The following is a 27649-nucleotide window of genomic DNA, read 5'->3' on the forward strand; positions in this document are numbered from 1 at the left end:
ATATTTGGCAAAGAGATCGAGAGTGGATAAGAACTTTTTTTCAATGCTGTGAGTTGTTATGATCTGGAGTGCACTGCCTGATAGGACAGTGGAAGCAGACTCAACAGGAACTTTCAAAAGGGAATTGGATTAGAAAGATGAAAATTAAACTGCAGGGTTATGGATTGGGAACAGGGCAGTGGAACTAATTCTTCAACAATTCTTTCAAAGAGTTGGCAGTCACGATGGGCTTGAGGGCCTCAATCTGCAGTGTAAAATTCAATGATAACATCTTTGGCATCAAAGTTTTCTTCGGAAAGAAATGCTTTTGTGTGTTACTCAACTTTTCCTCCAGTCAAAAAAGGCATTTTATCTGCAAAAATTATTACACTGCCCTTGACTGATAAGTTCCCCCAAAAATCTAATCAGTCAGAAACCAGAAATGCATCTAATCTGTGGGAACGTACATCTTGTTTTGAACAAGTACAGCTTTTATTCAAACTGCGCAGATCATAAAACACCTTCGCCAACTATGTGCCACCATACGCAAAGACAAATCCATCCCGTGGGTCCACTTCCTTACAGCCTCTGTGCGCTGGTGATAAATAAATTCCATCCAGTTCTTATGTTGACTGCCATGCCACTTGGTATCCAGCCAGTTGCTCTATTTGTTAAAATTCCAGGACTGCACTATTAATTGTATCTCAAACTGTGCCACGTATAAAAACTTCCGTGGGAGCTTTTTCAGAAACAGGTCAACCTTTACGATGTGCATTAAAGATGCAAATCTGTCCCGCTGAGGCTTTTATGTTATATCTAAGCTCTGCCAACCTGAAGAGAGATTATGCAACAGAAGAACAAGGTGCGCTCGAGCCCTGTGGATATCGGCATTTTGAAGAACAAAATGTAGCTTTTTGGAGTTTTCTTTGGGCATTGTATGCATTACATAAAATTTACAAGTTAGCAGTGGGCTACTTGGTCCCACTGGCTGGTATCTATGATCCACGCACACTTCCTCCCACCCTAACCCTTTCAGGATAATCTTCTGTTCCATTCTCCCTGGTAGCAATCTATTCTAGTTCTCTAAAGGAGTCCAAGTTGCTGTGGCAACAGGCACATTGTAGACTGGACCTATAGCTAGTGATGGTTGACGCTCCAACATTCTTTCCATCACATGGCTGACCAGGAATATCATCCACTCTCACAGCTTATCACTGGCATGTGTTGGTAGGATTTGCAAGTCGATACTTAACTCCTTTGGCCAGATTACGAACGCACACTCCTTGGCCCTCGAGGCCTAGGGTGGGACTTAAAAGTGAAGCTATGGTTCAGATGCAAGGATGCTTCCAACTACAACATTCTGTTCCTTTCACTCTCCTATAACTCAACCACGAGTGCGATCCTACTGTCCGTTCACGCCACTGTAGCAAGGATGGACAAACCAAAACTCCGTTCACTGCAGCAGGGTGGGAAAATCCCGCAGCGTGAATGGTTGGAAAATTCTGGCCCACATCTCCACTATTCGACCAAGCTACCCCATGTGATAGCAAGACCCATACTTCCCACACTCGCTGGGTGACAAAGAACTTCCTGAGTTTTGGATTTATCTTATATTTATGACGCTTAGTCTTGGACTCCCCCCACAAGTGGAAGCATTTTTTCTGCATCGACCATTTATGGACGGCACGGTGACACAGTGGTTAACATTACTGCTTCACAGTGCCAGGGATCCTGGTTTGATTTCAGCCTTGGGTTACTGTCTGTGCAGAGTTTGCACATTCTCCCTGTGTCTACATGGGTTTCCTCCACATGCTCCAGTTTCCTCCCACAGTCCAAAGATGTGTGAGTTAGGTACATTGACCATGCTAAATTGCCCCTTAGAGCCAGGAGGACTAGCAGGGTAACTGTGGGGTTACAGGGATAGAGTGGGATTGTTGATGCAGGCTTGAATGGCCTCTTCCTGCACTGTAGGGATTCTATGACCCTACAAATCTCCTTCACAAATTTACAGATCATCTCTCAACCTTCTTTTTTCTGGAGGAAGGAGCCCTTCCAAAAATCAACTCTCCTGAGAATTGCCTTCCACTGACCCAATTTCATTTTGGATGCCAAGTTATCTTGTAAGCCTCAATCCCCGCTAACCCCCATCCACCACTTAAATACCCAAGTCAACTCACAGCTAGAACTTTCTGTATCACAGTTGGTCAGCATTCAAGAACATTTGCGCTGAGGTAAGTCTCTCCAGTTGTCATTAAATATCTTTTATGACTTTTTTAGTTCACATTTCCATCCTCCAGATTTTATTATTGCAAAGCTCTTTGGCTGGCCTCTGTAAAAATGAGCTCATCCAAAATTTGGCTGCCTGCATCCGATCTTGCACTGAGTCCCACTGATCCATCACCTGTTTGCTTGCTGACTTATACTGTCTCCAGGACAAATCATAGAGTCATTGTCACAGAGGTCTACAGCAGCGAGAAAGGCTCTTCGGCCCATTACATCTGCACCGGTCAAAGACTAACCACTCGACTATTCCCAATTAATCCCGTTTCCCAGCACATGGCTAATAGCTTTGTAAGCCTTGGTATCGCAAGTGAACATCTAAATACTTAGGGAAGGCAATGGCCTCATGGTATTATCACTAGATAATACCATGGAATTAAGAATCTACTGATGACCATGAAATCATTGTCGGAAAAATTCATCTGGTTCACTAATGTCCTGTAGGGAAGGAAATCTGCCATCCTTACCTGGTCTGGCCTACATGTGACTCCAGAGCCACAGCAATGTGGTTGACTCTCAACTGCCCTCTGAAATGGTCTAGTAAGCCATTCAGTACAAGGGAAACTAGGGACAGGCAATAAATGCTGGCCAGCGAGCGACACCCACATCCCATGAATGAATAAAAAAAATTCTTTAATATAATGAGTTTTACCTCCGCCACCCTTTAAGGCAATGAGTTCCAGATTCCCAACTATCCTCTGGGTAAAAACATTTTTCCTCACATCCCCTCTAAACCTCCTGCCCGTTACCTTAAATCTATGTCCCCTGGTCATTGATCCCTTCACCAAGGAGGGGGCTGATGGACATGAATGAAATCTATAAAATTATTAGGGGCATAGATAGACTACTCAGGAAGAAACTTTTCCCTTACACCGTTATTAGTCAAGGCATAGAGTTTAACAGCAGGAAGGTTATGTTGGAACCGTATGAAACACTGGTTAGAGTAGTTTGCAGTTATACGAGGAATGTGATAGTATTGGAAAGGGTGCAGAGGAGAGTTACCAGGATGCTATCTGGGTTGGAGAGATTTAGTTATGAAGAGAGATTGGATAGACCGGCTAAGCCCCAATTCCTTCCTTAAATTTCTCTGTCTCTCGCTTCTTCTTAAAGTTGCTCAAAGAGCATGGACTCTCCAGTTACCCTCTCTCGAGTGTGCCCATTCCCAATAGCTTAGCCAAACAGGCAACCGTCCAATCCCTCATGGTACCTGAGTACTCTTCTCTCTCATTCTTCTTCTTCCTGAATTCTCTGCCCAAAGGTGGGTCCAACCCACAATGCTGCCATCTCCACCATGGGTAAGGCAAGGAGGCAGGTCCCGCCCAGATCCATACCAGCCGGAACATGGAATCCCATGCTCTGACACCAGGCTGATGGGTGGCACAGTGGTTAGCACCACTGCCTCACAGCCCCAGGGACAAGGGTTCAATTCCCAGTTTGGGCCACTGTCTGTGCGGAGTCTGCATGTTCCCCCCATGTCTGCATGGGTTTCCTCCAGGTGCTCTAGTTTCCCCCAACAGTCTGCATGACGTGCTGGTTAGGTGCATTAGTCATGCTAAATTCTCCCTTAGCGTACCTGAACAGGCGCCGGGGAGTGGCGACGAGGGGGTTTTCACAGTAACTTCATTGTTCTGTTAATGCAAGCCGACTTGTGACAAATAAATAAACTTTAAGGCTGGAATTTTACTAGCCCACCTGCCATGGGAAGCGGAGCGGGCGAGGGGTGGACCATGGAAAGGTCTGTTCAATTTGGAGGGGATTTTACAACTTCAGCACAAGGACTAAAATCCCACGCTAAAACCCTTCCTCATTTTCTTGGGCCAGCTACAGTGCATCCAGCTACCATGCAAAGTCCCCTCTCCACTCTACCACAGCCAATGAGCCTTAAAGCTATCCTCCGAAGGCCACCCTCCAATGCGCCAAGGAGGCCTTATTTCCCACACAAACCAATTCCGTCAGCCTTAACAATTCAGAATCGCAGCTCGTTGCCAATTCTGGGGCATCTTTGACTCTCAGTAAGAACCTAAGGATCCCCACTATTAGCAGGAAGGGGATCTTCATCACATTAATCCTAAGGTCAAGATGTAGCGTCAACATCCACTCTGCCACACGAGCACCAATCTCAGATTTCTTTGTGCTGGGCACTTAGTATAACAGGAGATGTATATTTCATCACGATGGGACACAGTTGCGTTGCGTTAACAGGGCCACTTCCCATCAATCTTTCTTTGGACTTCACTGCACTCTCAGTGAAATGTCATGTTTTGCCATGACAACCGTTGTCAGCATCAAAGGCTGACAAAACCTCAGAATACATTATTCCCTCAAATGCATCCATGTAAAACAGCTCAACCTCTTCTGCATGTACAGCTGTGTTCAGATGAGTTAGAACTGGCTCCGTGCACTCGTATGTCACAGAAACAGGCAATTTTGTCCATCTTTTTAAATTCATTCATGGGACCTGGCCAGCATTTATTGCCCATCCTGAATTTCCCTAGTTCAGAGGGTAGCTAAGAGTCAGCCGCATTGCTGCGGATCTGGAATCACACGTAGGCCAGACCAGGTAAGGATGGCAGATTTTATTCCCTAAAGGATGAACCAGATAGGGTTTTCTGGCAAGCGGCAATGGTTTCATGGTCATCAGCAGATTCTTAATTCCAGATATTTTTTACTGAATTCAAATTCCACCATGGCAGGATTCGAACCCGGGTCCCCAGAACGTTAGCTGAGTTTCTGGGTTAACAGATAATAACACTAGGCCTTCTGCATCGGTGTCCCACCCCAGCCTCCTGCCACTGAAATTTATCTCGCCCTATCAGCATAACCTTCGATCAAGTCTGCCTTCATCTTGGACCAGGATCAATTGCACTCACCTGCACAGTTATAACTCTGCTTTGGACTTCAGGTGGGGCCTCCACTTCATCTACATTCTCAAAGAAGACGTCATATTTCTCCAGCAAGGTGGCCATCAGCTTGTTGGAGATATTCTGTTCCTTGATTCCTTCAAAGCCAGGGGAGACGCTGCCGGGTGGGAAAAGGAGAAATTACAATGAAGAACAGAATGTCGCTGAGCCGCACAACGCTCCTCCAAACTAGTTAACTGAGCTGACACATTTCTCCCTTTGTGGATGACTATCATCCCCACATTTACAGACCCATTTCTCGACTCATTCTGAAGTGCTAATTGCAATATGACATTTGAAGTAATGCACACCGCTAGTTAAATTATTCATTTATCGGAATACTCATGTTTCCTGAATGGTTACGGTAACTGCATCTCTCTCTCTCTCCCTCCCTCTGTATCCAAGGTATGGTATCTTGCTAGATCCAGCAGTGCCTATCCCACTGCAGCTCCATCACACCACAATAACACTTCAGTTTAAATCATGTGATTCGATCACAAGACCCTGCCATCGCCATGACAACTGCTGTCACCAAGCAAAGGCCATCTACCAAAAAAAAGCCTTTCCCACAAACTCATCCGTGTAAAACAGCTGAGCATTTTCTGCTCGTGATGCTGTGTATAGATATGATGGAGCCCCTACAATTCGTTCCATACAGCCCCTTAATTAGAAAGCAACAGGACAACTTGCATTTATACCCTGTCATTAATGTACTTACACATTCCAAAATGATTCACAGGACAATAACCGGGCAAAAACCGGCACCACCCTGGATGGGTGACCAAAAACGGCGTCAAAGATGTAGGTTTTAAAGTTTGCCTTGGAGACAGAGACGGAGGAAGAGAGGTGGAGAGCTCGAGGGAAAGGATTCCACAGCTCAGGGGCCAGATAGCACTAGGCACAGTTGCCAATGGTATGGGCCGAACGGTCTGTGAGTGAAACACAATACGGTGGAACTGGAGTTGCACTGGGTTCTCAGAGTTTCTGGAGTTGGGATAGGTCACAGAGTTAGGGTGGAGCGAGGCCTTGGAGGGATTTGAGGACCTCACGATGGCACAGTGGTCTGCACTGCTGCCTCACAGTACTAAGGATCCGGGTTCAATTCTGGCATTGGGTGATTGTGTGGACTCTGCACATACTCCCCCTTTCTGCTTGGGTTTCCACCCACAGTCCAAAAATGTGCAGGATAGCTGGACTGGCTGTGCTAAATTGCCCCTTCGTGTCCCAAGGTTTGCGGGTTAAGGGGTTAGCCATGGTAAGTATGTGGGATTATGGGGATAGGGTATCGTTAGCAACCTGTCCTCAAACTGAGTGGCACATTGCTGTGTATTTGGAGTCACACCAGGTAAGGGTGGTAGATTTCCTTCCCTGAAGGACATTAGTGAAACATCAATTGTTTCATGGTCATCATCAGACTTTTATTGAACTCAAATTTTGTCCGCTGCCATGGTGGGATTTGAACCCGGGTCCCCAGAGCATTACCCTGAGTCTCTGGATTACTAGTCCAGTGACAATACCACAACACAACTATGTCTCATAATGATGAAGTATACATCAACAACGAAGTACTTTGAGATGTTCTGAGTTTTTTTTCTCTCTATACCCTTTCATGGGATGTGGGCATCGCCGGGTGTGCCAACATCTGTTGCCCATCCTTAATTGGTCTTGATCTTGAACTGAGTGGCACAGTCAACCACATAGCTGTAGCTCTGGAGTCACATGTAGGCCAGACCAGGTAAGGGTGACAGATTTCCTTCCTTGACTGAAGCAGATGGGCTTTTACAACAATCGATGATGGTTGCCATAGTCATCATTACTGAGACCAGCTTTATATTCCAAGACATTATCAGCTGAATTTAAATTCCACAAGTTGCCAGGGTGTGATTCGAACCCACGACTCCAGATCATTAGCTTGGGCTTCAGAGTCACAAGCTGTCACATTAGTTTGTGAAAGATGCTATATTTAGAATCACAGAATCCCTATAATGCAGAAGGAGGCCACTCAGCCCATTGAGTCTGCACCAACCACAATCCTATCCAGGCCCTATTCCCATAATCCCACATATTTAGCCTGCTAATGCCCTGCCACTTGGGTACACTTATCATGGCCAATCAACCTAACCAGCATATTTTTGGACTGTGGAAGGAGACTGGACCACCCGGAGGAAACCCACGCAGACACGGGGAGAATGTGCAAACCCCACACAGACGCTGACCCAAGGCTGGAATCAAACCCAGGTCCCTGACACTGTGAGGCAGCAATGCTAACCGCTGTGCCACCATGTGAAAAAATAAATGCGAACGATACTGTAGCTCCCCAGCTGTTAACCCAGGTCCCTTTCATAGGACAGAAAAGATACCTTGGGCCTATTTGGAAAAACAGCAGGGGGAAGATACCCTCAGTATCTGACTAATACACACCCCTTGTCAACATCACAAACAAAGAACAGACGACTGGGTCATTATCACACTGAAGTTTGTGGGAGCTTGCTGTATGCAAATTGGCTGCTGTCAGTCCTAAATTACAATGATGAAGCTGTTAAGTGCTTTGGGCCATTCTGAAGTCGAGAAAGGTACTTCATAAATGTAGGCCTTCCTTCCCCTGGAATGAAAAGTTGCATTTCACTGCTTCAGGATTTTTTATTTTGTTATTCATTCACGAGACATGGGCGTCGCTGGCTGGCCAGCATTTATTGCCCATCCCTACTCACCCGTGAACTGAACGGCTTGCTAGACCATTTCAGAAGGAAACTGAGAGTCAGCCACATTGCTGTGGCTCCGGAGTCACATTTTGATTTGATCTATTATTGTCACATATGCTGGTACACAGTGAGAAGTATTGTTTATTGCATAGTATACAGACAAAGCATACCGTTCACAGAGAAGCAAAGGAGAGAGTGCGGAATGTAGTGTTACAATCACAGCTAGGGTGTAGAGAAAGATCAACTTAGTGCAAGGTAGGTCCATTCAAAAGTCTGATGGCAGCAGGGAAGAAGCTGTTCTTGAGTCAGTTGGTGTGCGTTCTTCCTACCACTTTGGTAGGAAGAATGGTAGGAAGGACTATTACTTACGTGGCGAAAAACTGCAGCAGGCGACGGTGCAGAGGGACCTCGGGGTCCTTGTGCATGAGTCGCAAAAACCCAGCCTGCAGGTGCAGCAGGTGGTCAGGAAGGCGAATGGGATGCTGGCCTTCATAGCGAGGGGGATTGAATATAAAAGTAGGGAGGTCTTGCTGCAGCTGTATAGGGCATTGGTGAGGCCGCAGCTGGAGTACTGTGTGCAGTTTTGGGCGCCGCACCTGCGCAAGGATATTTTGGCCTTGGAGGGAGTGCAGAGGAGGTTTACTAGGCTGATACCGGAGTTGAGGGGGTTGAGCTATGAGGAGAGGCTGAATAAACTAGGCTTGTACTCGTTAGAGTTTAGAAGAATGAGGGGAGATCTCATTGAGACGTATAAGATGATGAATGGGATGGATAGGATAGAGGTGGAGAGACTCTTCCCGCTCAAAAAAGACAGTAGGACTAGGGGGCACAGCCTCAAGATAAAGGGAGGCGGTTTAGAACGGAGTTGAGGAGGAACTTCTTCACTCAAAGGGTGGTGAATCTCTGGAATTCTCTGCCCGTTGAAGTGGTGGAGGCTGCCTCGCTAAATATTTTTAAGAAGCGGGTTGATGGGTTTTTGATAAGAGAGGGGATTAAGGGTTATGGGGAGAGGGCGGGAAAGTGGAACTGAGCCACGACAGATCAGCCATGATCTTATTGAATGGCGGGGCAGGCTCGAAGGGCTAGATGGCCTACTCCTGCTCCTATTTCTTATGTTCTTATGTTCTTATGACGGAAGAATTATGTATTTGTTAGGTGAGAAAAGAACTGATAAAGGGTCGTCTGGACTCAAAACATCAGCTCTTTTCTCTCCTTACAAATGCTGCCAGACCTGCTGAGATTTTCCAGCATTTTCTCTTTTGGTTTCAGATTCCAGCATCCGCAGTAATTTGCTTTTATTTATGGAGGAATGTGTATGGTAGGGTGAGTATGTCTGGGGTCCTATATTATGTTAGGCCAGACCAGGTAAAGATGACAGATTTCCTTCCCTAAGGGACATTAGAGAAGCAGATGGGTTTTCCTGACAATCGTTTCATGGTCAACAGTAGATTCTTAATTCCAGGTATTTTTTTATTGAATTCAAATTCCACCATCTGCTGTCACTGGATTCGAACACGGGTCTCCAGAACACGCACTGAGTTTCTGGAGTAATAGTCTAGCGATAATGCCACTGGGCCGTCACCTCCCCTTAGCCCCTCTAGTCAGGCAGCAAACTGTGACTTGCGCAATGTGAAGGAGCAAACATCCATCGGAAGTCATCTGGATGGCTGGCTGGCTGCAAAAACAAAGCCTGATAAACATTTCCAGGGACGTGCTGTGTTTGAGTAGGCGCTCAAATTGACCATCTCCTGCCCTGCCACGCCGAAGATAAATTGAATGAGGCAAATGAGGTCAGCCTGGCTAATGCATTATGAGGAAGCTTGCATCTAATGTTCTGATGCAGCAGACATTATACCCTGTTCCACTGAAGCTCAACGCAAACAGCATCTCAACTTCCAGCAAGGCACTTTACAGCCTTCTGGTCTCAACATCAAATTCAACTTCAGATGATTTGCTCGACCCCAGCTCTACCCCGTTGTTTTCATTTTTTTTTATTTTCTCTACCTTTTATCTCTTTATTGTCTTTCTTCATTTTCCTTCCCTTCCCCGCTCTTTCCCCCTACCTTATCCCCTCTTTCCTTACCTTTTCTCCCCCTTTCCCCCTTGTTCTAAATTTTACTTCTCTGCTATCCATTCCCACCGCCACCCCCCCACCTCTTCATCTGTCACAGTTTACCGTCTGCCTTACGGCCATTCACACCTTCTATTCTTTCTATGGACTGCCATTAGCAGCTTTTCCCCTAGTTTCTGTGATTCATCTTTCATTCCCTCACCCTGCAGTATATCTCCCAATTTCTGTCTTTTAGCATTGACAAAGGGTCATCTGAACTCGAAACATCAGCTTTTTTCTCTCCTTACAGATGCTCCTTGAAGACCTGCTGGGATTTTCCAGCATTTTCTCTTTTGGTTTATTTAGACATTATATACCCTGTTGCTTTGCCCCAAAATGAAAAAGTGATTATCAACTTAAAATGCGATGCAAAATCTCCCTATTGCAAATTGCTTCTATCCCATGGAGTAGAGTGAAACACTGAGGCTAAGATCGAGGGAATGGAATTAATTATTAAACAGGTAGCGGGGTTTTGGACTAAATGCAATCAATTATTCTCTAAATTATTGAAATGATTAATGAAATATTCAGAAATAGAACTAGGCTTTATCTCCATCGCCATGATGATGTGTACCTCAGTTGGGGAGGTTTATGGCCTGGGAGGCGGGGGTTGGGGGAGAGCAGATCTGTCTGCCTCCCCATTAGGAGACAGACAGAAGAGACTAAAGTTCTTTCGCAATTTAAAAAGAGGACAGTAAAATAACCCAGAGAAATACGGTAGGGTAAATTCAGCGAGGGCCTGCTTCTGACAAGGTGCCTCACTGAGGCAAACGACGGAGCTCTGAGCTGGAAGGTAAACTATAAGGTCAACGTTCATTTTCTCTGACTGTTACTGATTCTCACAGTCATGGGCGTGGCCCCTTTAAGAGGCAATCCTTTAGGGGGGAGGGCACATGATCAGGTCGGAGCCAATGGAACATGAGCGTGTGAACTGTAGCCAATCAGGAGCGAGGGTACGCTGGACATCAGCAGATGAGTCAGGGTGTGGCCGGGAGTAGATTTATATGGTTGTGCTGTTGTAAACATAGTTGTAAATGATTCTTAATATTCAATAAGTCTTTAAGTTTGTTAATTGCCACATTGTGTCACCTTGAGTAATCACAGTGCCTTTCAGAACCTCCATTACAAACCTGCTTCTGATCAGATTAGATTTTATACAATTGACTTCTGTAAACGTTATTTAAAATTTCTTCTTGGGAGGTGGACATCGCTGGCCCAGGCCAACACTTATCACCCATCCCTAACTGCCCCTTGAGAAAGTGGTTGTGAGCTGCCTTAAGTCACTGCAATCCATGTGGTGTAGGTACACCCACACTGTAGTTGGGGGTTCCAGGATTTTGATCCGGCGACAGCGAAGGAAGTGAAGGCGATATATCTCCAAGTCAAGGTGGTGTGTGGCCTGGGGGGGAACTTGCAAGTGATGGTATTTGCATGCGTCTGCTGCCCACATCCTTCGAGGTGGTGGAGGTCGCAGATTTAGAAGGTGCTCCAGATTTTACCCGTTTGACGGTTGCGTTTAGTAGCAGCTGGCAGTGTAGAATCATGAGTCCCTACAGTGCAGAAGGGGGGGGCTGTTCGACTCATCGAGTCTGCACTGACAACAATCCCAGCTTAGGTCACTGTCTGTGCGGAGTTTACACATTCTCCCCGTGTCTGCGTGGGTTTCCTCCGGGTGCTCCAGTTTCCTCTCACAGTCCAAAGATGTGCGGGTTAGGTGGATTGGCTATGCTAAATTGCCCCTTTGTGTCAGGGTGGTTAGCTGGGGTAAGTGCACGGGGTTATGGGAATACGGGCTGGGTGGGATTGTGGTCGGTGCAGACTCAATGGGCTAAATAGCCTTCTTCTGCACTGTAGGATTCTATGAACTGGGCCCTATCACTGTAATCCCATATATTTACCCCACTAATCCCTCTAACCTACAGATCCTGGGACATAAAGGGGTGATTTAGCATGGTCTGTGCACCTAACCCAAACTCTGAAGAACAGTCTTTCTATTATGGAGATATTCATTGATACAGAAACACCAACACGCATCTTTTATTTGAATTTTTATGAGGCCTTTGATTAAAATAGTTATTACTGAAAGGTTTATTGGATAGAAGACAGAAGCCACCTTTCACAGCCTTCCTGGACCTCCCAAAACATTTTACAGCCAATGAAGTATTTGAAGTGTAGGCACTGTTGTAAAGAAGGAAAACAAAGCAGCCAATCTGTGCACAATAAGTTGCCCAAAAAAGCAATTCTGCACATGACTAAAGAAACAACAATTTTAATGATGTCAGTTGACGGATAAAGAGTGACAGACAGCGAGGAGAGCTCTCCTGATTTCTGCATGGTGTTGAATCTTTTATACCTGAGCGGATAGATGAGGCCTTGAACTAATGTCAGCTCTAACGATGTAGTGTTCCCGTGGGTGACTGCTTAGATTAAGTGCTGGATTGGGATTTGAACCCACAACCTTCTGACTCAGGATTCAAGAGAGACCCAAATCCATCACAAAATGATTCCCGTGAGTATTTTTGACAGTTTACTCATTCTCCTTGGCATATTTTTGATTCCAAAAGCGTCACCAGAGACTTAGGTTCCAGAAGTATTCATTAGCCCTCTCAGCAACAATTCTTTCAATACAATATTTCGGCATTTGGAGATCTTTATGAAGCACTTCAATAATAGGAATTCACATGTGAGACTAAGCAATACTGACAGTTCAATCCCTCTTTTCAAACATTTAAGACAGGTGTCTACTTGTTACTCCTTGAGCCCATAAATGAAAAATGATACTGACCAACACAGCAGAGAATCCGCCATTCAGCCCATCTAGTCTATATTGATGTTTATACTCCATATTTGCCTCCCCTCAATTCTTTTCATCCAACTCTATCAGCCTAGCCTCTTATCCCTGTCTCTTCACGTGTTCACTTTTCACCTCAACCATTCCTTCCAGTCCCACATTCCCATCACATTTTCTCCTGGTTCCATTATCAGGTTTATTTGTGACTCTCTTAGAGTCACAAGCCTTAATTTTGGTCTCCCTCACAAATGAAAATGTCTTCTCCCCAGCTGCTCTATAAAAGACCTTCCAAAAAAGCAAAGCTCTTTGGGTCACCCCTTCTGTCTTCTCATCTCCTGAGAAGAGCTCCGGCCTGTTCAGCCTTTCGTGTAAAGTATATTCTCTCAGATCCGCCATGAATTTCAGAAATCTTTTCTTGCACCTCTTCCAGTGTGTGATCAAAATGTAGAGGATTGAATTGCGTTAAAATGTAATCAGCCTTCGACTTAAGGTGACTGCCTGTCTCCATTTTCAGAAGCAGGGGTGAGGTGACTCTGTATAGTGATGCTAAGGTCAATAACTCAGCAGAGGATGAGGCGGAAGATCAAAACTGAGTCCATCCTTCTGCTGGTGACTGTCCAAGGTTTGGTTCCTCTTGTCGGTGGCTATCGGCAAACAAGGAAATGGATATTGTGCATTCATATAGTGTCTTTTGCAGCCTCTACACACACACACATGTATGCATGCATGTACATATGCACACACACACACACACGTGCGTGCACACACTGCACATGCTTGCGTGCACACACCCACACACAGTTGTTATGGATGGTGGACGTCACACAAAACTTTACGTTTTACTTCGAACTATTGAAACCACACTTTCCTCTCCCAGTTGGGAATCAAGAAAAGTGGAACAAGGTATAAGCGTCCACCGTACAAATTCTGCTCTTTCAGCAGACTCATTACCATTTCCTGTATCATGGGCTCCGGTTTCTTGTGCTGTGTCCCGAGGGAAGTGCCCAACTCAGGTCCAAGTTTCAGAGCACCATTTCTCTCTCTTCTTCGGAAGTTATTAACTGTGCCGATTAACTCCGGGGCAATGAGGCACATGTTAAGAACCACACAATTAGATTGTCATCAATTTCACTTCCTCTTTGATTCAGGTGAATTTCTCCTAGTTTCCTACCTGCTGGTCCTGAACTGCAGAAGCCCCACGCCCCCAGCCCACTCATCCCCATTCCATCCCGCCACAAGATCCAATAAAATCCCTGGAAAATCGGAGACAACCACCATTTCCGCTTCCTAAATTTCAGGGTCATAGTGCTTCCTGGTTTCAACATCTCAAAAACAACACTTGATAAACTCTTTTGTACTTATCATTATAACCTTTAATCTCCTGCTTAACAAGACACTTATCTACCTTACCCACCCACTTATACCTCCTTATTAACTATTCTAGAAGGGAATCTTCTAATCTTCCGCTTACCAATTTTGTGCTATGTACTCTCTTCTCCTGATAACAGTTATACTTGAAATCACTGCTTACATTTCCATGTATGCTGAACATCGAAACTTCGATCTTCCCGAGGTTCACTTTTTCTAAGTCTTTCATCCTAGGGACCTCAGCACTGAAATGAAATATTTGCCCCAAAATCCCTCCCACTTCACAACACCCTGTGCAGAGAAGGATACTCAAAGCCATTCAGGGGAGGCGATGGCCTAATGCTTTATCACAGGGCTATTCATCTAAAAACTCTGCGAACGTACCCGGATTCGAATCCTGCCACAGCAGGAAGTGGAAATTGAATTCAATAAAAAAGATCTGGAATTAAGAATCTACTAATGACCACGAAACCATTGTCGTTTGTCGAAAAAAACCCATCTGGTTCGCTAACGGTCTAACCCATCTGGCCTACATATAACTCCGGAGCCACAGCAATTGTGGTTGATTCTCAACTACGTCAGAAATGGCCTAGCAAACCACTCAGTTCTGAGGGTTCAAATCCCACCACGGCAGATGGTGTAATTTGAATTCAATTAAAAAAAAAATCTGGAATGAAATGCCTAACCATGACCATGAAACCATTGTTGATTGTCAGGAAAACCCATCCGGTTCACTAATGCGCTTTAGCGAAGGAAATCTACCGTCCTTACCTGGTCTGGCCTACATGTGACTCCAGAGGCACAGCAATGTGGTTGATTTTCAGCAGCACTGCAAAGGCAACTGGGGAAGGGCAATAAATGCTGGCCAGCCAGCGACACCCATGTCCCACGAATGAATAAAAAAACTTCTTATGTGGCCTCATATAGATGATCTGGAGGAGGGAACCGAGTGCAGGGTGTCGAAATTTGCTGATGACACCAAGATTGGTGGAACGGCAAATTGCGCAGAGGGTGTGGAGAGTCTGCAGGAGGATCTAGATAGGCTGGGCGAATGGGCCAGGAAATGGCAAATGGAATTTAATGTTGGCAAGTGCGAGGTGGTCCACTTTGGTAAGAATAATGGTAGGAAGGACTATTACTTATGTGGCGAAAAACTGCAGCAGGCGACAGTGCAGAGGGACCTCGGGGTCCTTGTGCATGAGTCGCAAAAACCCAGCCTGCAGGTGCAGCAGGTGGTCAGGAAGGCGAATGGGATGCTGGCCTTCATAGCGAGGGGGACTGAATATAAAAGTAGGGAGGTCTTGCTGCAGCTGTATAGGGCACTGGTGAGGCCGCAGCTGGAGTACTGTGTGCAGTTTTGGGCGCTGTACTTACGCAAGGATATTTTGGCCTTGGAGGGAGTGCAGAGGAGGTTTACTAGGCTGATACCGGAGTTGAGGGGGTTGAGCTATGGGGAGAGGCTGAATAAACTAGGCTTGTACTCATTAGAGTTTAGAAGAATGAGGGGAGATCTCATTGAGACATATACGATGATGAATGGGATGGATAGGATAGAGGTGGAGAGACTCTTCCTACTCAGAAAGCACAGTAGGACTAGGGGGCACAGCCTCAAGATAAAGGGGGGGCGGTTTAGAACGGAGTTGAGGAGGAACTTCTTCACTCAAAGGGTGGTGAATCTCTGGAATTCTCTGCCCGTTGAAGTGGTGGAGGCTGCCTCGCTAAATATTTTTAAGACGCGGGTTGATGGGTTTTTGATGAGAGAGGGGGTTAAGGGTTATGGGGAGAGGGCGGGAAGGTGGAACTGAGCCACGACAGATCAGCCATGATCTTATTGAATGGTGGGGCAGGCTCGAAGGGCTGGATGGCCTACTCCTGCTCCTATTTCTTATGTTCTTATGTTCTCACTGTGCATAACATTTCAACTTGGAATTTAATGCCTTGAGGTCGCATTCCAACATCTGATTCGATAACTAGCCGATGTGAATGGATTGTTTTCAATGAATGGTTGATAGTCAGATTCAATTCTAGTTTTGTCGCTTTGTTTGACACACCCAGTGTGTCCAACCTGTTTGACTCTGATTCCAAAGCCTGATTTCTTGCACGTACTCGCATGAAAACCCGTTTGCCATTCCTGTTTTTGCTGCGCAGACAACGGGCAACACCTTAAACTTCTCACGTTACTCAGGCTCCTGCTCAGATTGGCGTCATCAGGCAAGTGTATAACATTCTGAAGATGTAGGGCACGACCTTGCTGGTTGTTCACGCCACACTCCCGCTGCAGCAAGTTCGGAGAATTTGGCACCCAGCCGAATTTCTGTTCACTGCAGCGGGACAGGAAAATCCCGTCGGTGTGAATGGCCATAAAACTGCGGCTGTAAACCTTTCCATCTGTTTATTAATAGCACGTCAGCAGGATGAAACCCGGGACACAGTCCTGTAGGATTCCATCATGCAATCACATTGGATATAGGGTGGCACGGAGGCACAGTGGTTAGTATTGCTGCCTCACAGTGCCAGGCAACTGGGTTCAACTCCCAGCTTGAGTCACTGTCTGCATGGTGTTTCACAACACCAGGTTAAAGTCCAACAGCTTTATTTGGTAGTAAACGCCACTAGCTTTTGGAGCGCTGCTCCTTCGTCAGGTGAGTGGAGAGTTCTGATCACAATGTATCTGCATTTCCTCCAGGTGCTCTGGTTTCCTGTCACAGTCCAAAAATGTGCGGGTTGGATGGATTGGCCATTCTAAATTGCACCTTAGTGTCAGGGGGACTGGCTAGGGTAAATGCATGGGGTTATGGGGATAGGGCCTGGTTGGGATTGTGGTCAGTGCAGACTCTATGGGCTGAATGGCCTCCTTCTGCACTGTAGGGTTCTATGATTCTCTGATATGGCACAGAGAAAGGCCATTTGGCCCAAACAGTCCATGCTGATCTTTATACACTACTCGAGCCCCCTCCCATTTCTTCTCATTTCACTCCACCATTGTAGCCCTCCATTCTCTTCTGCCCCACGTGGGTTCCCCTTAAATTATTCTGTGCTATTCGCTCCAACTAGCCCCAGTGGTAACAAACAGTTGCCACATTCTAAGTTCAATACAAAGACAGAAAATACTGGAAGATCTCAGCGGGTCTGACAGCACCTTTGGAGAGAAGAGGGCCAACGTTTCGAGTCTAGATGGCCCTTCATCAGAGCTAAAGACAAGGAAAATTGAATGAGATTAATGCTGTTAGGGTGGTGATGGGGTGGGTGGGGCTGTGATTGACAGGGATGGCATAGACAGAAAGACAAATAGAATGGAAATGGAGATGATAATCGCAAACACCCAGTCTGCAGGTGCAGCAGGTGATCAAGAAGGTGAATGGACCGTTGGCCTTTATAGCGAGGGGGATAGAATATAAAAGCAGGGAGGTCTTGCTGCAACTGTACAGGGCACTGGTGAGGCCGCAGCTGGAGTACTGTGTGCAGTTTTGGTCGCCGCACTTGCGCAAGGATATTTTGGCCTTGGAGGGAGTGCAGAGAAGGTTCACCAGGCTAATACCGGAGATGAGGGGGTTAGACTATGAAGAGAGATTGAATAGACTGGGTCTGTACTCGTTAGAGTTTAGAAGGCTGAGGGGGGATCTTATAGAGACTTACAAGATAATGAAGGAGCAGGATAGGGTAGAGGTGGAGAGATTTTTTTCCGCTTAGAAAGGACAGCAGAACTAGAGGGCACAGTCTCAAAATAAGGGGGGGGGGGCTGCAGTTTAGATCAGAGTTGAGGAGGAACTTCCTCACTCAAAGGGTGGTGAATCTCTGGAATTCTCTGCCTATTGAAGTGGTGGAGGCTACCTCGTTGAATATATTTAAGTCACGGGTAGATAGATTTCTGATGGACAAGGGAATTAAGGGTTATGGGGAGAAAGCGGGAAAGTGGAACTGATCCACTTCAGATCAGCCATGACCTTACTGAATGGCGGGGCAGGCTCGAGGGGCTACTCCTGCTCCTATTTCTTATGTTCTTATAAAGGTTTGGAATGGTGTTAATAGCTCCATTAAGAGATCAGAATGTGTAAACGTTGAAATTTTCCAGCCTTTTCTGTTTTTGTTTCAGATTCCAGCATCTTATTTTTTAAGTTTATTTATTAGTGTCACAAGTAGGCTTATGTTAACACTGCAATTAAGTTACTGTGAAAATCCTCTAGGCGCCACACTCTGGCGCCTGTTCGGGTACACTGAGGGGCAATTTACACGGTCAATGCACCTAACCAGCGCATCTTTCGGATTGTGGGGGGAAACTGGAGCACTCGGAGGAAACCCATGGAGACACGGGGAGAACATGCAGACTCCACACAGACACTGACCCAAGCTGGGAGTCAAATCCGTTCCCTTGCGCTGTGAGGCAGCAATGCTAACCACTGTACCACTGTACTGCCCATATTTATACTGCCCATACGCAGTATTTTGCTTTTTTCACTCTTTGGGTGAAGAACTTTCTTCTGAATTCCCTATTGGATTTCTTCATGACAATCTTATATTGTTGGCCTTTGATTACGCTCTTCCCCACAAGAGGAAGCCTTCTCTCTGTATCCATGCCATCAAAACCTTTCATAATGACAAAGACCTCCCTGAGATCACACGTCAGCCTTCTTTTTTCAAGAGCAACCCAGCTTGTCAATCCTTTTTGATATTTACACACCCACACATTTCTGATCTGATCCTTGTAAATCTCTGTATCCTCTCCAATGTCTCTCTATGTCCTCCTTATAATGTCAACCAGAACTGCACACAGTACACTTACCTGTTGTCTAACCAGGAATGTAGGTTTAGTGTAACTTTCTTTTCAATTCTGTCCCTTTAGAAATAAAATCCAGTACTTGCTTTTTTTTTTAAACGGCCTTGCTAACCCATGCATAGTGGTTAGTGATTGATGTATTTGTATTCCTGAGACCTCTTTGTTCCTCTACCCCATCCAGCCCAGCACCTTCCGACTCGTCCTATCAAAATATACAATCTTGCATTTATCAGCATGGAGTTTTATTCGCCAACTATTTCCTCATTCCGTAAATTCATTAATGTCCTCCTGTAATTTGTTACAGCCCTTCTGCACTGTGGTTAGCACTGCTGCTTCACAGTGCCAGGGACCCACGCTCGATTCCTGGCTTGGGTCACTTTCTGCGTGGAGGTTGCACGTTCTCCCTGTGTTGGCTTGGGTTTCCTCCGGGTGCACTGGTTTCCTCTCACGGTCCAACGATGTGCAAGTTAGGTTGATTGGCTTTGCTAACTTGATCCTCGGATCAAGGGATTAGCAGGTTAAATATGTGGGTTACAAGAAAAAGGCCTGGGTGAGATTGCGGTCAGTGCAGACTCGATGGGCTGAATGGCCTCCTTCAGCACTGCAGGGTTTCTATGATTCTCAGTATTGACTCTTTGACCAATTTGGTGTCATCCACAAATTTCGAAATTATTGATCCCAAAGTTCAAAGCTTTAATGCAAATTGTGAACAGCAATGGTCCCAGGACTGACCCATGTAGAACACCTCTTCTCGCCTTCTACTACTGAACTAACTTTTATCCTCACTCTTTGAGACCAGCTTGGCTATGTTCACTCCACCAGAGTCCCCTCTTCCTTTCACTTTATTCACTAATCTACAGTGGGACACTTCATCGAGTGCCCAATGAATGATTGACTTCCAGAGAGCTCCATGTTTACTGACCACCAGTTTTTCTGGCATTTTCTGGTTTTGCTTTCAATCCACTTGGTCAAGGTGACTTTCATTCATCTTACGTTCATGTTATTTGAGAGCCACATATAATAAGTTGTTAGTCAGCTATATAGACACCTTTGTGGTGTCCATGATACCAGTCCCTTCAATAAGCTGCCCGAGTGGTTCAATGTTGTAGGAGTCGACTCAGGCTGCTGTATGTCTACCCAGGACAATAGGGTGATCCAAGGGTGTAGCAATGGTATGCCCTCACGTTTCGCATCTATGTGCAACACTTAGTGATGCCAAGGATGCACAGATCATTAAGCTGAAAGGTGTCACAGCAAGGGAATGTACAAAGCCATTATGATAATCAGGTCCACCTTCTTCCATAACCTGAGCAGATCTTTAAAGAGAATGTATCACATTGAAAGAGGCCACTCAGTCCATCAAGTCTGTGCCAGCTCCTTCCACTCACTTCATTTTTTTCCCAATACTATTCAAAAAGCTTGTATCTCCTTCTCTTTCGAAAATGTGTGTGTGTGTGTGTCTGTGCACATGTAAATTTCTGTGATAGAGTGTGTGGGAGTGTATGCGCATGCACCTGTATGTGTGTAAGTTTGTATGACAGAGTGTGTTTGTGTGAGGGTGAGAGAGTGTGTGTGCAAGGGGGAATGAGTATGTCCATATATGTGTCAGTGTCTGAGTGATGATGTGGAGATGCCGGCATTGGACTGGGGTGGGCACAGTAAGAAGTCTCACAATAGCAGGTTAAAGTCCAACAGGTTTATTTGGAATTTCGGAGCACTGCTTCTTCACCACCTGATAAATATGCCTGTTGGACTTTAATACAGTGCATAATGAGTGTGTGTGACAGAAATTGTGTGCATCGGAGTGTGTGTTCAGCTTCTGTGAGAAAGTGAGTTTGTGTGACAGTAAAATTGTGTATGTATGTATGTTTGTATGTGTATTCATGAGAGAGTGTGAGTATGTGTACGTATGTGCATTTTTGAGAGTGTACATGTGTGTGCGCATGTGTGTGGTATCTCATGCTCTTAAGGGGAACATGGACTTCTCCACATGATGAATGTAAGATGTTTCCCAATTGACAAGACAAATTAACCATATTGGTTATAATTTACCATCTATTAGGAAACAACATTGAAGCAAGTTCACTAGCATCTTAACTGTTAATGACATATTAAATGGCTATTTCACTGCGTCCAGGTGAGTTGGTTATAATTGAAGATTCACCTGTTTTCCTTTATATCGGAACAGGCTGAAATGATGGTTATTGGGTTTGGAGACGCATGCTTGTAATATATGTCTCTAAAAGCAAAAGCCTACAATCGTGTAAAGATTAGGCTCCAGTCCTACCCTTTACTGCCTGCCTACCCAAAATGAAACATTAACTATAATGTTTCAGAGTACTTTTAAATGAAAAAAAAACTTGCAGAATTATACTGGGGTAAATTTCAGCAGCAATTCTCATGGCTGAAAAGCCATTGAAACCCTGGAAAAAATGGCAAACAGGGAGATCGCGATGGAAACTGACTGACCACTGTGACTTAAGACATAAAATTTAAAGTTCATTGTTGAAAAGACGGACATGTTGCCAAAGTTTTGCATCTTGCATTCATCAGGACAAATGCAAGAATGCCAAATTTCAAACAATCACAATTTACACTACAGGAGAAAAAACTGCTAACTGGCTGGCACGTTGACACTGATTGGGTGAAGTGTTGCTGTGGAGAAAGCAGTGGGTAGCAAAATGTTCGCCAAGTTCCTGGGTATTCAAAAAAGTCACAAGGCTTGAACATATTCCTTTTGTGTGCAGTGTCTGAATGTATGATAGCTTCGGGCAAGTGTAATGAGCCACAAGTTTACCTGATCATCTCAAATGATCTTTTACTCACGTAATGTAAATTGTTGTGACTGTTTGAAATTTGGCACTCTTGTGTTTCGCCTGCTGAGTTCGAGATGAAAAACTTCAGCAACACATCTCTCTTTTCAGCAAACTTCAAAGTGTTACAAATCCTTTTTGTGGATGGTCAAAAAAATCTAGATACGTAACATCCCGCAAGTGAAATTCTTGTGACTTACAATAATCTACATCGAGACAATGTGCCTATTCTTTCCCCCGATCAAGTAAATTGAACGCACAAGTCCTTGGATGTTGGAAGTTTTCCACCAGACTTACTAGAAAACATTGGGACCAAACACCGTGGCGAGGTTGCAAACGGTCATCCGATTGGTCCTGTGGCCGGCAGCTACTTGGGTCAGGAAATGGCACAGGAATTTCAGCAGAGAATAGTTAACATCGGGAAGCTGCTTCAGAAGCCACTGGAGCTCCTCATCATTCCCACTGTGGTCTGAAACAACAAAGAAGCAGACTATTGGAGTGGCGGCACAATCCTTAATACAGAGACAAAAATACACATCACTGCTCCTCTATAACTGGCCTTTCCTAGAATAGAATCATACAATCCTTACAGTGGAAGCCATTCAGTCCATTGAATCTGCACCGATCACAATCCCACCCCCTCCCTCCCCGTAACCCCACACATTTACGCCGCTAATCCCCTTGATGCTAAGGGACAATTTAGCATGGCTAATTAACCTAATCCGCATATCTTCGGATTGTGGGAGGAAACCGGAGCACCAGGAGGAAACCCATGCAGACACTGGGGGAATGTGCAAACGCCATGCAGTCAGTGACCTGAGGCCAGGAATTGTACCCGGGTCCCTGGCGCCGTGAGGCAGCAGTGCTAACCACTGTGTCACCCACTCCCAGGCCAGGCCCTCTCCCGTGCCCTACCCCCTCACAGTCACCACGCCCCTAACTTACACATCTTAGGACACTTAAGTGGCAATTTAGCTTGGCCAATCAACCCAATCTTTGGACTGTGGGAGGAAACCAGAGAACCCGGAGGAAACCTACGCAGACGCGGGGAGAAAGTGCAAACACCATGCAGTTGGTGACCCGAGGTTGGAATTGAACCCGGCTCCCAGACGCTGTGAGGCAGCAGTGCTAACTACTGTGCCACCGTGCCAATAATAGATATAAATGACACATAATGCCTTTCATGTCTCTCAGGAGCTTCCAAAATACTTTCCTGCATTTCATTTCCAGTAAATTCAGTACAGCCCATGTTAGAAATTAAAAACTGGAAGATTGATTTATATTGTACAGAAGTTACAGCACATAAACAGTCCATTCAGCCCAACTGGTCTGTGCTGGTGGTTATGCTCCAAGCAAATCTCTTCGTATTCTATTTTACCTAACTCTGTATTGCGTCTTTTACAGTCAACAAAGTATTATTGAAGTGTGGTCACTGCTGTAATGTAGCATCTCCACACTGCAGAAGGAGGCCATTTGGCCCATCAAGCCTGCACTGAAAACAATCCCAGCCAGGCCCTGTTCCAGCAACCCTGCGTATTTACCCAGCTAGTCTAATCTCTCTATCCTCCACATCCCAGGACACGAAGGGGCAATTTAGCATGACCAATGCACCTAACCCACACATCTTTGACTGTGGGAGGAAACCAGAGCAGCCGGAGGAAACCCACGCAGACACGGGAAGAACATGCGAACTCCACACAGACAGCGACCCAAGCCAGGAATCGAACCCGGATCCCTGGCGCCGTGAGGCAGCAGTGCTAAGCATTGTGCCACTGTTCCACCCTATGTAGGGAAACATGGCAGCCGATTTATGCAAAGCAAGACCCCATAATGAACAGAAAATGCTGGAAAATCTCAGCAGGTATGATAGCAGCTGGGAAGAAAGAACAGAGCCAACGTTTCGAGTCTGGATGTCTGTGCCTGAGGGTCATTCTGAAGCTGTAAAGAATATTATGGCACTCAAGTGGTTAATTCCACATCCGGCTAACCTGCTGGTTTGGAATTCTTTTTCTTTTGGTGTAAGCCCACTGCTCGAAGTTGAAGAGGAAACAGAACAACATTAGAACGTCAGAGGTGACCACACTTCATGAATTAATTTTTAGATTTACATTCACAAAACCCAGCTACCAGGATGAAAACAGTGAGGAAATAACAGGACGAACTGACAGAGTTTGTACATCCTCATATTTAAAGAAGAGCAGACATTTTATTCCACAAAAGACACATCATCCCTGGTTAATTTAGTTACTGAGCTATACTGCGGCTTCAGATCTTCACCGCAACGTCTGCATATTGTGACAACATTCAAGCGCAAAGACTAAACTTGCAACACTACAAAGAATCTGCTCTGTTTGTGATCAAGTATTTATGGTTCTCCCACTGCCTGAAGAGACACAGTTATCATCAGACTTGATGCTAATCGCTCCTGGATTTGAAACCTCCCAGACTCGGGAAGGTCAGATGGTGCAGCCAGATTCACGGGGCCGCATCTTAGACCTCACAAAACTGGCTAGTCAAAATAGTTTCTCCTGAAGTGGGCAAAAATGAACACAAAGTTTAGACCATGTACAGCAAAGGGTTAGGAGGACACACATGTATGATCCACTCAGCCTTCACAATCATTGCCGGGAAGGGAGGAGACAGGCAAAGCAGTGGCACAGGGCAAGCTTGTGGCCAAAAGGGTTCATTTGTTAGCGTGTCCCAAAGACCTGAGTAAGAAGTCTGCGTTGCCCCCAGTCCAACGCCAGCATCCCCACACCAAAGACCTGACACAGGCACTGTGGATAAAGGCAAATTACTGCGGATGCTGGAATGTGAAGCCAAAAGAGAAACTGCTGGAAAATCTCAGCAGCATCTATAAGGTGAGAAAAGAGCTGACGTTTTGAGTCTAGATGACCCTTTGTCACCGTGGAGCCAGTTTGGGTTCCGCCAGGGCCTCTCGGCTCCAGAGCACATTACAGCCTCAGTTCAAATAATGGGCAAAAGAACTGAGTTCAGGGACAATGCAAGAGTGACTGCCCATGACATCCATCAGAACATAAGAACTTGGAGCAGGAGTAGGCCATCCGACCCCTCGAGCCTGCTCCACCATTCAATAAAATCATGGCTGATCTTTTTGTGGACTCAGCTCCACTTACCCGCCCTCTCACCATAACCCTTAATTACTTTACTGTTCAAAAATCTATCTATCCTTGTCTTAAAAACATTCAACGAGGTAGCCTCAACTGCTTCACTGGGCAGGGAATTCCAGATGCACAACCCCTTGTGTGAGGAAATTCCTCCTCAAGTTTCACCCGCCAATGGAAACAACCTCCCTCCTTCTATCTCATCCATTCCCTTCATAATGTTTCTATAAGACTCCCCCTCATTTTTCTGAATTCCAATAAGTATAACCCCAGTCTACTCAGTCTCTCCAGGCAGCATTTGACAAGTACGGCATCAAGGAGTCCCATCAAAATATAAATCAGTGGAAAAACTCGCCACTGGTTGGAATCATTACTGATTCTGAAAAATCCACGACTAATGCGCACAGCCCAAAAAGTGATCCCAAAGCAGAAGTCACAAGAAAAAACCTGGCTGGTGACACCATTGGAAACCTCGATGCCATCCACCAGGCATTCTTTATAGAAATCACAATAGAATTCCTAAAGCGCAGGAGAAGGCCATTCGGCCCATCGAGTCTACGCCAAGAACATTCCCAAATAGGCTCTATCCTGTAATCCCACATATTTACCCCGCTAATCCCTTTAACCTATGCATCCCAGGACACTAAGGGGCAATTTATCATGGTCAATCAACCTAGCCCGCACATCTTTGGACCATGGGAGGAAGCCCACGCAGACACGGGGAGAACGTGCAAACTTCTCACAAGACAGTAGCCTAAGCAGGGAATCGAACCCGGGGTTCCTGAAGCTATGAGGCAGCAGTACTAACCATTGTGCCACCGTGTTGCCCTGTGCAGCTCAGAAATCTGCGTCAATGGCAAGGGAGCAAAGTGAGATGGAAGGGGACAGTAGTGTGGATTCATTAAGGGAAAGCTGCATGGTGCTTCCCCAGTTATATTAAAAATAAATCCTGCCTCGGGCCACAAGATGTAACTTGAACATTAACAGTAAAAACAACTGACGAGATCCAGCTTGAGTACAATTGTGAAACTTGATGACATTTTAAATTGTGGTGATAAAATTTGACTTACAATTTTGGGGCAATAAAACTAAGATAGCTCTGTTATCTAAATCATGCCAGAACTCCTTTATTGTTCAAATCAAGTTGAGGCTCATCAGGTAATTAGTTCATCCTCCGAGGCCTACACAGATCTGCTGACGGCAGGGAGTTAGCCATCTCGTGTAGTCTCCTCTTCCCAGTCAGACTCCAGTCAGACATAAACAGTGGGGCAGCATCAAACTGAAGCCATTATTTTTGGTATTCTTGATATATAAATACAGACACCCAAAAAAACAGTGAGGTATAGCATTTGAGGAAATAGTATTTTAATTTTGGCTCGAGTTGGCTTTTTTTTTTGTCGGCGGTGCTGATTAGTTTGTTTCGTTCGGCCTTGTACAAGGTCACTGGCTTGATAACTGCCACCCGACCCAGGCTTCTCTACAGGAATCTCTGGTTGGCTTTAGCACAGTGATAGGTGGTGGAAAATGAAGCAATGATGCAACACAAAATTAAGTCAAGGGGCACAAACAGTTTCACTGTTATTTAGGGGAGGCCCGGTGGCACAGTGGTTAGCTCTGTTGCCTCACAGTGCCAGGGACCCGGGTTCGATTCCCAGTCTGGGTCACTGTCTGTGTGGGAGTTTGCACGTTCTCCCCATGTCTGAGTGGGTTTCCTCTGGGTGCTCTGGTTTCCTCCCACAGTCCAAAAGACGTGCTGGTTAGGTAAATTGGCTGTGCTAAGTTCTTCCCTCAGTGTCCCCGAACAAGTGCCAGAGTGTGGCGACTAGGGGAATTTCACAGTAACTTCATTGCAGTATTGATGTAAGCCTACTTGTGGCTAATAATTAAACTTTAATTTAACTTTTCCCATTCCTGTCCTGGCCAAACAATGATGCATTCAGGGAAACTGGAACTAACCCTCACCAATATACGTTCTTAAGTTAGGAATACAGTTCAGTGAAGCTGTAATCAAAAAATCCGGATACTGCGGATGCTGGAAATCGGAAATAATCACAACAAAAAACACTGAAAATAAAAGCTAAAAAGTTAAAGTTGAAAGTTAAAGTTTATTTATTAGTCACAAGTCGGCTTACATTAACACCGCAATGAAGTTACTGTGAAAATCCCCCAGTTGCCTACTTGTGACTAATAAACTTTAACTTGTAACTTTAACTTTTTAACTTTTATTTTCAGTGTTTTCTGTTGTGATTATTTCCGATTTTTAGCAAGTGCAGTATCCTGATCTTTGATTAGAGCTTCACTGAACTGTATTTCTAACTTTGGAACGTGTGCTGGGGTTGAAGTCAGTATTTGTGAGGGTTAATTCCAAGTTCCCTAAATGCATTATTGTTTCGCCAGGACGGGAATGGGAAAAATAACAGCAAAGCTGTTTATGCTCCTTGTTTGCCTGTTTGGTGAGACAGAATTTAGCATGGCCAATGCCCCTAACCAGAAAATACTCAGCAGGTTATGGCAGCCATAGAATCCTACAGTGCAGAAGGAGGTGATACGGCCCATCGGATCTGCACCAACCACAATCCCACCCAGGCCCTATCCCCATGACTCCATGCATTTAGCCTAGCTAGTCCCCTGGACATTAAGGGACAATTTGGCATGGCCAATCCACCTAACCCACATATCTTTGGACTGTGGGAGGAAACCAGAGCACCCGGAGGAAACCCACGCAGATACAGGGAGAATGTACAAACTCCACACAGACAGTGACCCGAGGCTGGAATCGAACCCAAGTCCCTGGAATTGTGAGATAG

At 45.4% G+C, this 27649-nt stretch overlaps 1 protein-coding gene across 2 annotated transcripts in view; it reads right to left on the reverse strand.

The window, feature by feature from the left end:
- Positions 1-27649, reverse strand: part of fam13a (family with sequence similarity 13 member A) — a 211423-nt gene that overhangs the window by 141871 nt on the left and 41903 nt on the right. For both annotated transcript variants that reach the window (XM_080195538.1, XM_080195528.1), the window contains exons 4-5: positions 22015-22186; positions 5130-5277 (exon numbers count right to left, since the gene is read on the reverse strand). In XM_080195538.1, coding sequence (XP_080051664.1) covers positions 5130-5277; positions 22015-22186 — 320 coding nt within the window. The remainder of the gene's footprint in view (positions 1-5129; positions 5278-22014; positions 22187-27649) is intronic.

The sequence above is a fragment of the Carcharhinus amblyrhynchos genome, chromosome 1 (genome assembly GCF_965287045.1).
Source record: "Carcharhinus amblyrhynchos chromosome 1, sCarAmb.v2.hapA, whole genome shotgun sequence".
NCBI classification, from domain to species: Eukaryota; Metazoa; Chordata; class Chondrichthyes; order Carcharhiniformes; family Carcharhinidae; genus Carcharhinus; species Carcharhinus amblyrhynchos.